This window comes from Prinia subflava, chromosome 7 (assembly GCF_021018805.1).
Source record: "Prinia subflava isolate CZ2003 ecotype Zambia chromosome 7, Cam_Psub_1.2, whole genome shotgun sequence".
Taxonomy (NCBI): domain Eukaryota; kingdom Metazoa; phylum Chordata; class Aves; order Passeriformes; family Cisticolidae; genus Prinia; species Prinia subflava.
In genome coordinates this window covers 499007-516100 of record NC_086253.1, presented here as the reverse complement: position 1 = coordinate 516100, position 17094 = coordinate 499007, and the positions used below count along the sequence as shown (strand labels likewise).

Here is a 17094-nt window from a genome sequence, read left to right as displayed (position 1 = left end):
GGAGCAGCCTCCCCTGGTTCCTGGTGGGGGGAAGCTGTTCCAGCTGCTTTTCCAGGCAGGAACCCAATTCCACGTCAGTTCTGCCCTCAGAGTGTGGCAGGGATTGCTCCACTATGGTAGAGAAATCAGCCTGGCCTTGTTGAAGGTATTTGCATGAGATGCCTTTTAAATTATAGTTTAAAACATTGATATTAGTAAAATCTTGTTTTAATGAAATAATAAATAAACACTAAAATAAATTGAACAAAGGCCACTGGAAACCCCAGCAAGCAGTGTTTGTAAACCAGGCAGGATCAGTGCCAGGAGCTGACCACGACCAAGGTGCTGAATTCTGAGTTTGTACCAAAACTGGGATTTACTTGGATTTGGGAGTGGGGAATTCCTGTCCCTCACAAGGGGTGGCTGCTGTGCACAGAGTGATGCTCACAGGAAAGGAGTGGGAAAGGAGCCTCTTGTTCCAGTGCAGGCTGCACTGGGCTCTGGCTGGAGTTGGGGTCCCTGCCCAAGAGTCCGACCTCTGCAGCTCGGGGTGATCTGAGTGTTTGATGTATCCACTGTCCATGGAGCGTTGAACACACACTGAAATACAAAGCACTAATCTGCTTTTAACCAGCAAATGATCCCTTTTAGCCCACTGCCGCCACTTCTGCCTGCTGTGCTTGGGGAGGGGAGCTCCTGAGCTGCAGCAGCAGAGCCCCAGAGTCCCTGGGAGCAGTGGGGTGTCCCTGGGGTGTCCCTGGGGTGTCCCTGGGAGCAGTGGGGTGTCCCTGGGAGCAGTGGGGTGTCCCTGGGGTGTCCCTGGGAGCAGTGGGGTGTCCCGGGGAGCAGTGGCGTGTCCCTGGGAGCAGTGGGGTGCCCCTGGGAGCAGTGGAATATCCCTGGGGTGTCCCTGGGGTGTCCCTGGGAGCAGTGGGGTGACCCTGGGAGCAGTTGGGTGTCTCTGGGGTGTCCCTGGGATCAGCCATCCCTCAGGAAGTTGCTGCTGCCAGGGTGTGTACTGAGCTGGGCTGGCTTGGGGTGAGGGTTAATTACGTGACTGCAATTAACGGGAGGTGCTTTATGTGCAGTCCAGACCCTGCACAGCGATGCAGTCCCAGGAAATCTGCTGTGTGTGCTGCCAAATGTTGAATTGCTCTGAGAATTCCCTGAGCTCACAGGTGTCAAAAGGCTGAGCCTTATCAGCCTGGTCTAAATATTAAAAAAAAGTAAAAATATTGGATTTCCGAATGGTTGTGCAAAACTCCTGCCTCACACAGCAAAATTCTGCTGTGGACAGGAGCTGTGGCACCTTGGTGGTGTCTCCAAAGACAGAAGTGCTGGATTTCACTGGGACACCCCTGCTTTTATAAATGAGTCATGGTTGTTGGGTGTTTGTGTGGAAATACAGTTCAGAGGCAGCAGTTGCTGAGTTTCAGCGTTTCCTCCGCAGGGCACGGAGCCGTGGTTCCAGCTGGCAGCAGAGGTGGAGAGCAGCAGTTCCAGCAGTGCCCTGGGCCTGGGCAGTGCCAGGAGGGACCTGTCCGAGTGCCCCACGCTGGAGGAAGGGCTGCTGCCCTCAGCAGAGGCTTCTCCTGGAGCTCCAGCCCCTGCCTCGCCGCTGGGTATGTCCAGAGTGATTGCTGCACAACTGTGCTGCTCAGTCACTCCCTGACCTGGGTTTGGCCTTCCTTCAGGGAGAAATGGGGTTTGCAGAGTGCATGTGGTGTGAGTTTGGGGTCAAAGCCCCCCTCAAGATGAGGTGAAGGGTTTGTGTGGTTCCCTGGCTCTTCTAACAGTGAACAGGTTCCTTTTGTCCCTCTCGTTTTCCTGTGGAATGAAGGATAAACCTGAGTACAGCTTCCAGCCCTGGCAGTGCCCAAGGCCAGGCTGGAGCAGCCTGGGGCAGGGGAAGGTGTCCCTGCCCATGGCAGGGGGAGCAATGAAATATCTCTGAAATGCCTTCCACCCAAACCATTCCTGTTTTTATTGCTCACTGCTCCCCCTTGGGTTTGGGTGCAGTTTCTGTTCCTGCCACTGAGATTTCCCAGCTCCAACACTCAGCCTCAGCCAAGTTCAGCCCCCCTAATCCCTGCAGGGCAGTTAAAGATGGCTCTGAGGAGTCCCAGGATTTAATATTTCACCTTTGTGCTTGCTGGGTTCCATTCATTTTCACCTGGAGTCAGATATCCTGCTAAAGCTCCACCTCATTGGAAACACAGCCTAGAAATGCTGCTCCTCCTCATGGAAACACAGCCTAGAAATGCTGCTCCTCCTCATGGAAACACAGCCTAGAAATGCTGCTCCTCATGGAAACACAGCCTAGAAATGCTGCTCCTCATGGAAACACAGCCTAGAAATGCTGCTCCTCATGGAAACACAGCCTAGAAATGCTCCTCACTGGAAACACAGCCTAGAAATGCTGCTCCTCATGGAAACACAGCCTAGAAATGCTGCTCCTCATGGAAACACAGCCTAGAAATGCTGCTCCTCCTCATGGAAACACAGCCTAGAAATGCTGCTCCTCATGGAAACACAGCCCAGAAATGCTGCTCCTCATGGAAACACAGCCTAGAAATGCTGCTCCTCACTGGAAACAGCCTAGAAATGCTGCTCCTCCTGGAAACACAGCCTAGAAATGCTGCTCCTCATGGAAACACAGCCTAGAAATGCTGCTCCTCATGGAAACACAGCCTAGAAATGCTGCTCCTCATGGAAACACAGCCTAGAAATGCTGCTCCTCATGGAAACACAGCCTAGAAATGCTGCTCCTCATGGAAACACAGCCTAGAAATGCTGCTCCTCCTCATGGAAACACAGCCTAGAAATGCTGCTCCTCACTGGAAACAGCCTAGAAATGCTGCTCCTCACTGGAAACAGCCTAGAAATGCTGCTCCTCGTGGAAACACAGCCTAGAAATGCTGCTCCTCGTGGAAACACAGCCTAGAAATGCTGCTCCTCATGGAAATACAGCCTAGAAATGCTGCTCCTCCTGGAAACACAGCCTAGAAATGCTGCTCCTCCTGGAAACACAGCCTAGAAATGCTGCTCCTCATGGAAACACAGCCTAGAAATGCTGCTCCTCACTGGAAACAGCCTAGAAATGCTGCTCCTCATGGAAACACAGCCTAGAAATGCTGCTCCTCATGGAAACACAGCCTAGAAATGCTGCTCCTCATGGGAACACAGCTTAGAAATGCTGCTCCTCATGGAAACACAGCCTAGAAATGCTGCTCCTCATGGAAACACAGCCTAGAAATGCTGCTCCTCATGGAAACACAGCCTAGAAATGCTGCTCCTCATGGAAACACAGCCTAGAAATGCTCCTCACTGGAAACACAGCCTAGAAATGCTGCTCCTCATGGAAACACAGCCTAGAAATGCTGCTCCTCATGGAAACACAGCCTAGAAATGCTGCTCCTCCTCATGGAAACACAGCCTAGAAATGCTGCTCCTCATGGAAACACAGCCCAGAAATGCTGCTCCTCATGGAAACACAGCCTAGAAATGCTGCTCCTCACTGGAAACAGCCTAGAAATGCTGCTCCTCCTGGAAACACAGCCTAGAAATGCTGCTCCTCATGGAAACACAGCCTAGAAATGCTGCTCCTCATGGAAACACAGCCTAGAAATGCTGCTCCTCATGGAAACACAGCCTAGAAATGCTGCTCCTCATGGAAACACAGCCTAGAAATGCTGCTCCTCCTCATGGAAACACAGCCTAGAAATGCTGCTCCTCACTGGAAACAGCCTAGAAATGCTGCTCCTCACTGGAAACAGCCTAGAAATGCTGCTCCTCGTGGAAACACAGCCTAGAAATGCTGCTCCTCGTGGAAACACAGCCTAGAAATGCTGCTCCTCATGGAAATACAGCCTAGAAATGCTGCTCCTCCTGGAAACACAGCCTAGAAATGCTGCTCCTCCTGGAAACACAGCCTAGAAATGCTGCTCCTCATGGAAACACAGCCTAGAAATGCTGCTCCTCACTGGAAACAGCCTAGAAATGCTGCTCCTCATGGAAACACAGCCTAGAAATGCTGCTCCTCATGGAAACACAGCCTAGAAATGCTGCTCCTCATGGGAACACAGCTTAGAAATGCTGCTCCTCATGGAAACACAGCCTAGAAATGCTGCTCCTCACTGGAAACAGCCTAGAAATGCTGCTCCTCATGGAAACACAGCCTAGAAATGCTGCTCCTCATGGAAACACAGCCTAGAAATGCTGCTCCTCATGGGAACACAGCTTAGAAATGCTGCTCCTCATGGAAACACAGCCTAGAAATGCTGCTCCTCATGGAAACACAGCCTAGAAATGCTGCTCCTCATGGAAACACAGCCTAGAAATGCTGCTCCTCATGGGAACACAGCTTAGAAATGCTGCTCCTCACTGGAAACAGCCTAGAAATGCTGCTCCTCGTGGAAACACAGCCTAGAAATGCTGCTCCTCATGGAAACACAGCCTAGAAATGCTGCTCCTCATGGAAACACAGCCTAGAAATGCTGCTCCTCATGGAAACACAGCCTAGAAATGCTGCTCCTCATGGAAACACAGCCTAGAAATGCTGCTCCTCCTCATGGAAACACAGCCTAGAAATGCTGCTCCTCATGGAAACACAGCCCAGAAATGCTGCTCCTCATGGAAACACAGCCTAGAAATGCTGCTCCTCACTGGAAACACAGCTTAGAAATGCTCCTCATGGAAACACAGCTTAGAAATGCTGCTTCTCACTGGAAACACAGCCTAGAAATGCTCCTCATGGAAACACAGCCTAGAAATGCTGCTCCTCATGGAAACACAGCCTAGAAATGCTGCTCCTCATGGAAACACAGCCTAGAAATGCTGCTCCTCACTGGAAACACAGCTTAGAAATGCTGCTGCTCATGGAAACACAGCCTAGAAATGCTGCTCCTCATGGAAACACAGCCTAGAAATGCTGCTGCTCATGGAAACACAGCCTAGAAATGCTGCTCCTCATGGAAACACAGCCTAGAAATGCTGCTCCTCATGGAAACACAGCCTAGAAATGCTGCTCCTCATGGAAACACAGCCCAGAAATGCTGCTCCTCATGGAAACACAGCTTAGAAATGCTGCTGCTCATGGAAACAGCCTAGAAATGCTGCTGCTCATGGAAACACAGCCTAGAAATGCTGCTCCTCATGGAAACACAGCCCAGAAATGCTGCTCCTCACTGGAAACACAGCCTAGACATGCTGCTCCTCAGCCCAGGGTGGCTCTTTTTGCACTGATCCCCCTGCAGAGCCCAGAGCTCCCCTGCCCATGGGGATGTTCCTTGTGGGACTCACCTTCCCAGGACGTGCCTGAAGCTGGTGAATGGAGGTGCCTCTGAAGCTGCTCTCACTGCACCAGTGGTGTCACAGACAAACACAATTACTGAGAGGCAAATAACATAATTGTGATATTTTAAAATGAGCCTTCTGTGCCTATGGTTAACTGCAAGTTCAGCTGTGCAGTTTGCTGTCAGCTTGCCTGTGTGTAGCTGCTTTTTGGGGTTTTGTTTGGAAGTTAAAACACCCCTAAAGGCCTGGAGTTGAACTTGCCCTGAGAATTGCCTTGTAGCAGCTCCTGAGGGGTTTATCAATTTGACCTTTCTGTTTTTTTAATGCATAGCTCTTGGTCATTTTCATCAGTTCTTGAGGTGATTTTGATAATGCTTTGCTCCATCCTTGGAGAAGGAGCCTGTAAGAGGAGAAGGACCATCTTGGGTGGGTTCTGGTTGATCCCAAACCCTCTGAGGCCCAGGGCTCAGTCCCTCTCCCTGATGGCTGCAGCTGTCCCTGTTACATTTACTGCAAAGATTAAATGGGTTTTTGGTAATTTGGGTTATCTGTTGGACCTCCTGGCTGGTTTGTTTTACACAAACAGGGCAGCAGTGGGAGGCCAGGGGAGGGAGGAGCGAGTTCCTGTTGTGTGTAACAGCAGAGGAGCTGCTGGGGCTGAGCTCATTCACAGCATCCCTGAGCTGCTGCCTGGGAGGTGGCTCTGAGCAGGTTTTCTCCTCCCTGGAATGAAAGCCATTCCTCAGAGTTGGGTCTGCAGGCAGCTTGGTGCTTAAAAGCTGTGTGTGCATCCCAGGGAGTCGGTGGGTAGTGAATAAATCCCCATTTTTGGAGCAAATTGAGGTTCAGGACAGATCTCACCAAGGGGGAGGACGTGGAAGCTTGGCCTTGTCCTTGCCCACATCCTCTGGGCAGGATTCTTGTGTTTCATGTATTTCACAGCCCTTCCCCTATTGCTGTTATTTGCAGAACTGGAGCCATTTAATCAAGAAAAGCTTCTTGCTATTTGTCCAGCTTTATGCTTCCAGTGCAGCTGGAATTAAGGAGCGAGCAGAAGGCTCTGCAGGGTGATAAAAGATGAGAGAACCCTCTCCTCTGCTGTTTTACCTGCTGCTCTCTAGAGAGGAGCCAGTGGCTGCAGGCTTTGTGTGTGCCCCGAATTCCTGGTACAGGAGGAGAAGCCATAGCTGCAGTACTCATTTATTTCTTCCTTTCCTCCTCGAAAAGTGTCTTGGATTTCACGTCAGGAGGGAGGAATGGCAATGACAGTTGCACTGAAGTGCTCCTGCTGCTCTGTGGAACAGCTTGACAGAGCCGAGGCTTTGTTTTTGTTTTGCCTTCCTTTTTTTATCCCCCCCAAATGGCAGCTTGACTGTGGCATTCAGACTTGGCAGCAGGCTGGGAGAAAAAGTACCAGGCCCAGCTTTGCCTGCTCGGTGAACTCGACTGAGGAGGCTTTTGACCTTCAGAGTGACAGCAGGAAAAATCCCCGTCTTGGCACCAGGGGCTCCGGGAGAGCGGCGCTGACGTCAGGCCTGCTCCAGCCCTGGGAGCAGCTCCAGGCCTGCTCTGGCAGAGCACAGCCAGCCTGAGCCCCCTGGGCATCCCAACTGTGCCCAGGGATCCTTCCTGGGCATCCCAACTGTGCCCAGGGATCCTTCCTGGGCATCCCAACTGTGGATCCATCCTGGGCATCCCAACTGTGCCCAGGGATCCTTCCTGGGCATCCCAGCTGTGCCCAGGGATCCTTCCTGAGCGTCCCAACTGTGCCCAGGGATCCTTCCTGGGCATCCCAAATGTGCCCCGGGATCCTTCCTGGGCATCCCAACTGTGCCCAGGGATCCATCCTGGGCATCCCAACTGTGGATCCATCCTGGGCATCCCAACTGTGCCCAGGGATCCTTCCTGGGCATCCCAGCTGTGCCCAGGGATCCTTCCTGGGCATCCCAGCTGTGCCCCAGGGATCCTTCCTGGGCATCCCAACTGTGCCCCAGGGATCCTTCCTGGGCATCCCAAATGTGGATCCATCCTGGGCATCCCAACTGTGCCCAGGGATCCTTCCTGGGCATCCCAGCTGTGCCCAGGGATCCTTCCTGGGCATCCCAGCTGTGCCCAGGGATCCTTCCTGGGCATCCCAACTGTGCCCAGGGATCCTTCCTGGGCATCCCAACTGTGCCCAGGGATCCTTCCTGGGCATCCCAACTGTGCCCAGGGATCCTTCCTGGGCATCCCAGCTGTGCCCAGGGATCCTTCCTGGGCATCCCAGCTGTGCCCCAGGGATCCTTCCTGGGCATCCCAACTGTGCCCAGGGAATGGGCTGGGTTGGGAATGAGCTGAACCTGCTGTGCAGTGAGGTTAGGCTGCTCTGGCTGAGCTGGGGCTGGCTGAGCTGGGACTGGCTGAGCTGGGACTGGCTGAGCTGGGACTGGCTGAGCTGGGGCTGGCTGAGCTGGGACTGGCTGAGCTGGGACTGGCTGAGCTGGGACTGGCTGAGCTGGGGCTGGCTGAGCTGGGGCTGGCTGAGCTGGGACTGGCTGAGCTGGGACTGGCTGAGCTGGGACTGGCTGAGCTGGGACTGGCTGAGCTGGGGCTGGCTGAGCTGGGAATGGTTTGGGGTGGAAGGAGCTCAAATCCCCCCAGTGCCACCCCGTCCATGGCAGGGACACCTCCCCTGTCCCGGGTGCCCCAAGCCCGTGTCCAGCCTGGCCTGGGACACTGCCTCCCTTCCCTGCCCTCTGCTGAGGGTGTGTGCACGGAGGTTTTTGTTCCTTGGTAAATCCCTGCCTCATCCTTGAGCTTCTCTGGAGGAACTTTGGGGTTTCTGGAGGTCCATGAGGGGCAGGGAGTGAGTGGCTCTCGAAGGGCCTCGGTGCAGTGGGAGTTTCCAGTTCATGGCTCTGCTTGGAGAGTGTTCAGTCACTTTTTCATCTGTTGGAGTTTCTCAGTGCAAATGTCAAGTGGCACTTGGGTTTTGGTTGGTACAATAGAGCCTGAAAGCACCCTGATTTATCAGCCAAATGTTGTGATTTATGGGGTGTGTGGATGTGTCTGTATATGCACATTTACTTTATTAATCTATGTACACAAAAGATTGGCAACATCTGCTTTTGACAGCTCTTTTTCCCACTTATTTTCTGCTCCCTCCCTTAGTCCTCTTTGTTTCTTCATTTCCAAAGCACACCCATGTTTTTGGGGTTTTTTTTGTGTGGAAAAACCTTTTCTTTAATCACTCCTGCTTTTCAATTTAGCTTGAAAATACATTTTCATTCAAAGTGGAGAAGTGATGCTGAAATCAGAGGAGCTTGTTTTCCTCTTCTCTTGCATGACTAAAAATAAGGTGCCAGTTCTGCCACATGAAGTGTGTCATGATGGGAGCTGACAACTCCGACTTGATAACTGCCATTAATATTATTTCTTCACTGAATCCATTTTAAATAGAAAACGAGATTTGGGAGGGGAGAAAGTCCATCTAACAGAGCTGAGAGGGTTCAGATTCCAACTTGCTTAACGTTTCTTTAAAAACACCGATTTGAATCCCTAATGCAGTTCTGTATGCAAATTAATCTGCTCAGTATTGCCAAGTGTAGCAGCGAAAAATTCTTCGAGTGAATGTGCAGAGTGGACCAGAAGCCCTGGAAATCCTGCGTGCTCCCAGTTAACTGCTGGGAACAGGGAATGTAAAGGCCAGGCTCTGTCAGCCCCAGCCCTGAGCAAACCTCTCTGTTCTCTGTGTGTTTGAGAGGAGTGTGAGGAGGCCACAGGGAATCAGCTCAGTGTCCTGTTCCTGACTTTAAACCAGGAGCCAGAGTCTGGATAAATCCCATGGCTGCCCCAATCCCCCAGCCCCATCACCCCCAATCCCACAGCTCCCCTCAGGGTGCATTAATCCCCTTTTGGGTGTGCCCTTTGCTGACACAGCCCCGAGGAGCTGCTGTGCTGTAAATGAGTTTTCCTGACCTTGGTCCCTCATTCCTTGCCTCTGCTCCCTCCGTGCTGATGCTGCCGTTTTCTCCTCTCCTGTTTTACACTTCCACGTGTGTCAGAATTAATTTTGTCATCCAGCTCTGCTTCTAGATTGAACCCTCTGGAACTCCTCCTGCTGTCACATTGCTCAGGAATAGCTATTTAGACCTGTTTTTTAAGCTATATCTCATTTCCTTTCTCTAAAGTTCCAAAAAAGCATTTTAATAATATTTGGTATTGCAAATTCAGTTATATTTCTATCTGGGTAATTATCCTCTCACTACCTGGAGTTCTAAAGTAATTTTAAAAATGTTAATTTGCAGTATGAAATTCAAAATTAATAAGCAAGGTTGTCTTGTGTTTGGCTGCCCTGGTCAGGTGATGCAGTGTGGGTAGAGAAGCCTTGGGATGGAGTTGATGGAGTGAAAACTGGAATTTTTTTGTGTGTAATGATCATTTTTCTGATGTGATTGTGCTTCTCTAAGTGGTGCAGACTGAGTGGTTAGAAACTAATGAGTCTAAATTAAATAAATGGCATTTCTGGGTTAGGAGGTCACTCCCTTGACCACAAATAGCTCTTTCCCTTTAAAAATAAAAGCTCAGAATACTGGGAGTATTTTATTCCACCTCTCTGACATGCCTGTAGTTATTTACAACTCTCAGATACCAGCTCAGAGTTGAAAAAAGGAGAGGAAACCCTTCTAAACATCCAAACCCCGCTGATAATAACATATATACTAGAGTAGCTTTTATTCTTGTGGTATGAACCATTTCCATTTGTTTGTGTAAGCAATGAAGTGGAAAACCCCACCACGTACCCCAAAGAGCAGAGAAATGCAGGACAGAAACTATAATTGATTGCTGCAGCAATCTTCACTGTCTGCTGGGTTTGGTTATTACTTTAACGTGAATCCCTAAAGAAAAAAATGCCACAGAGCCTCTGCTGGCATCAGAGCCTGTGGAAAAACAGAGTGGGGAAGGCACCAGTGGGGTCCTTGGTTTGTGAAGAAGTAAAGGGTGGTGGGGTAAAATCCTGTGTGATCCCACCTGGAAATCAGGGGGAGGAGCTGGCTGGGGTGGCACGGGATGGGCACGGCACAGAAGGAATTTTAGGATAAACTGGGGATGGCAGTGCCAGGAGTGAGGATTGGAGACCTGGGTTTGGTCTGGGATGAGGAACCTGAATTTAATCAGGGAGGGAGGAGGCTCCAGGGGTTTAAGGGTGGGATTCCCTCCGCTTCCCTGCAGCTGGGATCTTTGGGCTGTGGGGCTGGGATCTTTGGGGCTGTGGGGCTGGGATCTTTGGGACTGGGATCTTTGGGATGTGGGGCTGGGATCTTTGGGGATGTGGGGCTGGGATCTTTGGGATGTGGGGCTGGGATCTTTAGGATGTGAGGCTGGGATCTTCAGGGATGTGGGGCTGGGATCTTTGGGCTGTGGGGCTGGAATCTTTGGGACTGTGGGGCTGGGATCTTTGGGACTGTGGGGCTGGGATCTTTGGGATGTGAGGCTGGGATCTTCAGGGATGTGGGGCTGGGATCTTTGGGGATGTGGGGCTGGGATCTTTGGGCTGTGGGGCTGGGATCTTTGGGGATGTGGGGCTGGGATCTTTGGGGATGTGGGGCTGGGATCTTTGGGACTGTGGGGCTGGGATCTTTGGGCTGTGGGGCTGGGATCTTTGGGACTGTGGGGCTAGGATCTTTGGGACTGTGGGGCTGGGATCTTTGGGACTGTGGGGCTGGGATCTTTGGGCTGTGGGGCTGGGATCTTTGGGATGTGGGGCTGGGATCTTTGGGGATGCTGGGGCTGGGATCTTTGGGCTGTGGGGCTGGGATCTTTGGGATGTGGGGCTGGGATCTTTGGGATGTGGGGCTGGGATCTTTGGGCTGTGGGGCTGGGATCTTTGGGATGTGGGGCTGTGCTGCTGCTCTCCCAGCCCTGCTGTGTTTTTCTCTCTCCAGATGTCCAGGACAGCAGATTCTCCCCGTGCCTGCCGCTGCTGCTGAGCCCGGGCCCTGCTGATACCTTCCTGCAGGGCTCCCAGCTGGATTTCCTTCCCCTCAGGTGGGCTGGGGTTCCTGGGGCTGCTCCTCTCCCCTGAGTGCTTCTGCACTGCCTGGTGGATAATGGTGGTTTGGGGGCACGGAAATGTGGGGTTTGGGCGTGTGGAGAGAAGGCACCGATGGATAATGGTGGTTTGGGGGCACAGAAATGTGGGGTTTGGGGGTGTGGGGAGAAGGCACCGATGGATAGTGGTGGTTTGGGGGCACAGAAATGGGGGGTTTGGGCGTGTGGGGAGAAGGCACCGATGGATAATGGGGGTTTGGGGGCACAGAAATGAGGGATTTGGGGGTGTGGGGAGAAGGCACCGATGGATTTTGCCTTTAAAAGTGTTTGAGCAAGGGAAAACCAGGGCCAGGCTCTTCTGAGCTTGTCAGGCTGAGGTACCCTGGGAAAATGAGGAGCTCCACCCTCTTCAGCATCTCTGGAGCTTTCTTGGGCTCTGGAATAAATTTCATGAAATTTTGGGACAAAAATCAGATTTGTGTATTTACAGGAGTAAAAACATACGTGGGCAGTTGTGGTTTGTATATGCTGGAGCAGTATGTGTAATTTACAATACAAATTTGGGGTTAAAATGCATAAAGAAAGAGCTGTTTCAGTAAAAGGCTTTGTCACCTTCATTTCGAGGTGCTCTGCTTGCATGGAATAATTTTTATTAGGGTTTGATGGTATGTTTAATATAAAGAAACTATTAATTAAGCAATTCCCAATATGAGCATTAGAACTTCATAGGAATTTGTTGCTTATCTGAGACCTGGCTGCTTTTATATCCTGTAAAAAAAAATAATTGATATAATGAACTAATATTAAAAAATCAAGCTGAGATATGTGTAAATACATATTGCATATTTTACTTAGCTAATTTTATTTACTTATTTAACTAATAACAGCCTGTCAGTTGAAGACATTTCAGTCCTGAGCAGGTTGAGAAATATTGCCATACTATGTAGAAAGAAATCAAATTATCAAATATTTTATCAAATAATTTGATAAAAGTATACCAAATAATTGATATTATTATTATATTAGTTTTGAGCCTTTATTTTATGGGAGATTTTTGCTATTTCTTTGCATTTCTTCAGGTTTTGCCCCTTTAGGGGATGCATTTATGGGTGTTGGTGTGAATATTGCTAACCCCCAGTTGCCACCTGAAGTTCCTTTGCCTCTGACTCAAACCAGAGATGAAATTCCCTTTTCTTGCCCCTTCCAGAGGAGTCCCGGACGTGTCTGGAGCATCCCTGGGGCCTTCAGAGCCTGCCCACGTCTGTGGAGGTGCCTCCCCGAGGGACCCAGCCCTGCCCTCTTCATGCCAGCATCCCCAGCCCCGGGCACACACAGATCCCAGAGCTGCTCCCCTGTGTGGGCAGGGCCGTGGGGACAGGGACAGTGGCACCCAGCAGGAGGGTCCAGCACCCCGCAGCAGGGGGGACCCAGCACGGCCAGCCCCAGAGGAGGGGCTGGGAAAGGGGCTGGAGCAGCCCTGGAGCACAGCGGGGAAGGGTGGACACCCCAGTGGACATTCCTCTGGACACCCCAGTGGACATTCCAATGGACATTCCTCTGGACACCCCAGTGGACATTCCAATGGACATTCCTCTGGACACCCCAGTGGACATTCCTCTGGACACCCCAGTGGACATTCCTCTGGACACCCCAGTGGACATTCCTCTGGACACCCCAGTGGACATTCCCGTGGACACCCCAGTGGACATTCCAATGGACATTCCTCTGGACACCCCAGTGAACATTCCTCTGGACACCCCAGTGAACATTCCTGTGGACATTCCTCTGGACACCCCAGTGGACATTCCTCTGGACACCCCAGTGGTCACTCCAATGGACATTCCTCTGGACACCCCAGTGGTCACTCCAATGGACATTCCTCTGGACACCCCAGTGGTCACTCCAATGGACATTCCTCTGGACACCCCAGTGGACATTCCTCTGGACACCCCAGTGGACACCCCAGTGGTCACTCCAGTGAACAACTCAGTGGACACTCCAGTGGACATTCCTCTGGACACCCCAGTGGTCACTCCAATGGACATTCCTCTGGACACCCCAGTGGTCACTCCAATGGACATTCCTCTGGACACTCCAATGGTCACTCCAGTGGTCACTCCTCCCAGGGCAGTGGTGGCCCAGCTGCTGGCTCTGAGCTGGCAGAGAGGGACAAGGAGCCACCAGGGCAGGAGGAATCCTCATCCTCGGGAAACTCCTCCTATAAAACTGCACTGACCAAATTCTCAGAGAGGAGTGAGAGGGGGATGCAGCAGGAAGAGGTGAAAGTGGCTGGGAGTGGAGCAGGAGTCCTGGAGGAGCAGGAAGAAGGAAAGAAGGCGTCTGAGCTTGGTTTGTCCAATGATTTCTCTGATGGCTTGAGGAGAAGGCGTTCTGGAAGCTCGGGTGCCGAGGATGCTCCTGGTGCAGCAGCTCCTGGGCCAGGCACAGCAGGGCTGGGGCTCAGTGGCGCTGAGGGGCTCGTGGGGGAGCTGCAGGGAGCTCTCCTGAGCCACCAGCAGGAGCAGCCAGCAGGGCAGGGCAGAGAGGAGCTGGTCCCTGCTGTGGCCTGCAGCCAGCCCCAGGGCACTGCCATGGACGCTGCCCCGTGCCCTGGGGGCTCCCCAGGGGGAGCGGAGCCTGCGGGGAGCAGGGAGGAGCTGACTGCCTCTGACCTCTCCATAGAGAGGGGACACAAAGCCTCAGAGATTTCCCCATCCTTCAGCCTGGGACCTGAGGGCTCATTCTGCCTGCACCTGGCTCGCCCCAACTTCCAGTCCACTCCAGGGGTGTTCCTCAGGAGGACTGGGGGTGCCGAGGGGCGTGGAGCCCTGCTGACCCCTCCAGACCTCCAGGCCTCTCCGTGCTGCTCAGGTGAAGAAGCCCCAGGGAGGGCCCCTGGCCCCGGATGCCCTGGGGAGCAGCAGCCTGCCCAGAGCGCTGTGGAGGAAATCCATGAGCATTTGGAGTCCCTGAGGCTGGCATCCCCCTGCCCTGGGGAGCAGCAGCCTGCCCAGAGCGCTGTGGAGGAAATCCATGAGCGTTTGGAGTCCCTGAGGCTGGCATCCCCCTGCCCTGGGGAGCAGCAGCCTGCCCAGAGCGCTGTGGAGGAAATCCATGAGTGTCTGGAGTCCCTGAGGCTGGGATCCCCCTGCCCTGGGGAGCAGCAGCCTGCCCAGAGCTCTGTGGAGGAGACCCGTGAGTGTCTGGAGTCCCTGAGGCTGGGATCCCCCTGCCCCGGCAGGCTGCAGTCCTTCCCATCACTGGGGTTCCTGGAGAAGGTGGGAGCCTGGAATGTGAGCCAGGCAGAGCAGGTGCCTGCTGCTGCCAGCCCCGGTGTCCTAGCTGGATCTCCTCCTGCCAGGAACGCCTCCAGTGCCCCCGCCAGGGCTCCCAGCTGTGTTCTGCCAGGACAGAAAAGCCCCAGAGGGGCCCAGGGCTGTGCTGCTCCCTGCTCCAGGGAGACAGGCTCCCTGGGAACGCTGCATTTCCCCCACAGACACCTCGTGCGTGCCCCGGCGCTGAGCAGGTCCCAGTCTGAGCCCCTGAACGTCTGCAGCAGGAGCAGAGCCCTGCCCGGGGCCACCCCGGCAGCAAACGCCTCAGAGGCCCTGCAGGCTGCAGGGGACGGGAGCCCTGCCCTGGGGGGCTCTGGCAGCCCCTCCAGAGCCTGCACCACTCCAGAGGCTCTCCCTGCATCCCCTGCCGAGGATGTGGGCAGCGGTGCAAGGCGAAGCTCAGCCCCAGACGTGTTTGTGTGCAGAGGTGCTCAGCTCCTTCAGCAGGGTGGGAGCGCCCCTGCTGATGGGCACAGAGTCTGCCAGGAAAAGGAAGATCAGTCCCTCAGCCTGGATATTCCCACTGGTCACAGCCTTGGAGCCATTTCCTTGGAGAGTCTGAATTTCCCTGTGGGTTCTGGGGAGCCTCAGGGGGCCCCGGGCTCTGCTGGGGGCTCCCTGGTGGTGCCCAGGCACGGCCCCAGTGCAGGAGAGGACAGCTCCATCCCCCCTGGAGCAGCGCCGGAGACTCCCAAGAAAGAAGAGTTCAATATTGAGGAAAGGATCCCGGTAAGTTCGGTTCTAATTTAAACTCTGGTTCCAGAGTTATCCATTTTCCCCCAGAGTTAACCATTTCTTTTCCCAGAGTTATCCATTTGTTTCAGTTATACTTTTTTTCAGAGTTTTCCATTTGTTTTTCAGAGTTTTCCATTTGTTTTTCTCTTTTCCATTTCCCCCCACTGCTCTTTTAGGAGAGGATCAAATCACTACCAAACAAATGGTTTTACACAGGGTTGTGCATTTCATCCATGATATTGGCTCAGCTAATCTTAAACAGAGGTGGAAAAATAACTTTTAGTACTATTTCACATGGGCAAAGAAAGGGTTTGCTATGGGAAGGGTCTCTTGTCCTTGCCAGGGGTGGCTGAGTGTCAGGGAGCAGGAGGAAGGAGGGGGTGAGTTGGTGGCTCTTTGAGGAGATCAGGCTCTCGTTACCCAAACTTGAGGTTCAGACTCAGACAGAGGAGAGCTGAACTCTCCCCCCACAGCTCTGCAGGAGTAGCAAACCCAACACAACTCCTTGGAAATGAAATTCCTTTTCTTTCTGTGATTTTCTTGGCCTGCTTTTTCACTTTGTGCCATTTTCTGAGGCCTCAGTTCTGAATTCTTGGTGTGTTCCTCATGAAGGACCTTCAGAGCCTCTTCATCCCTTCCCTCCTTTCCATCCTGTTTGGCTAATCCAGATTTCTCCCTGTTTGGTGGAGAGCACCCCATGCATTAATGGCTGTGAGTGGTGCAGCAAATGAGATGCAGATTTATGGTAATGACAAACATGTAATTATCCTCTGACTAAGAGGCTGCTCCTCTCACAAGATGACTCCATCATCACCAGGTCTTTGGGAATGTGCTCTGGAAGCTCTTTTCACTCTGTTGTCTTTGCAAACCCGTGGTGAAACAAATATAAATATTGGAGGGAGGGTGTTTGAAATGAAATCCATGAGACAGAGAGATGACTTGTGTTCCTGGCTATAATTACCCATTCTGCAGCCTGGTTCTGAGGAATCCTGTCCCATGAATCACTGGAAGGTAAAGGAAATCAGGGCACTGATCTGCCTGGTAGTGTGGAAGTTTAGGATAAAATCATAGGAAATGGAGTTGGCTCTGATGGATAAGGTAGTTTATTTAATTTTCCTGGCTAGTTTAGGACATAGTGGGGATGAGTTGAAATTAATTTGCCCTACAGGTGATGAAGTCAAGGCAAATTTTGGCTGTTTTTTTCCTGCATATGATGTCTGTGTGTAAACCAGCTCCCACCAAAGTGCTCCTAACTATTTAGGAAGGCTTGAACAAATTTGTCCTAAAAAATGAGGAGCTTCCCTGGAATAATTCTTACTGTAGTCATTAAGAATTTGCAGTCATATACTAAACCCCTGAAACCCAAGTTTCCAGAATTCCAGTACTGCTGCCGTGAGCTCCCGAGTGTGCCGGTGTTCTCTGGTGTGTGTGGGGAGGTCTCAGGGTTGCTGTTCCCTGAGATTCTCCTCAGGGTTGCTGTTCCCCGAAGTCATAAGCTTCGAGTTTCCCTTGCCCAAAAGGTCTCACGCCGGAGCCAGGGAAGACAAGCTGAGATCAGAGGGTCCCAGACCCTTTGTACCATTTCTCTGACCCAACCACTGTCCACAATGCACTTTTTATTTACAGAATCATACCAATACTCACTGCCTATGTTAACATGTCATTTCTACTCTAGACCAATCCTTGTAATACAACTTGGTAGAAACTGGGGGAAAAGAAC

General features: G+C 52.3%; 1 protein-coding gene across 1 annotated transcript in view; it reads left to right on the top strand.

Moving 5' to 3' along the window:
• Positions 1-17094, top strand: part of ALMS1 (ALMS1 centrosome and basal body associated protein) — a 60876-nt gene that overhangs the window by 10856 nt on the left and 32926 nt on the right. Inside the window, exons 2-4 of the mRNA XM_063401235.1 lie at positions 1430-1601; positions 11199-11301; positions 12512-15368. Of these exons, the coding sequence (XP_063257305.1) occupies positions 1430-1601; positions 11199-11301; positions 12512-15368 (3132 nt within the window). The remainder of the gene's footprint in view (positions 1-1429; positions 1602-11198; positions 11302-12511; positions 15369-17094) is intronic.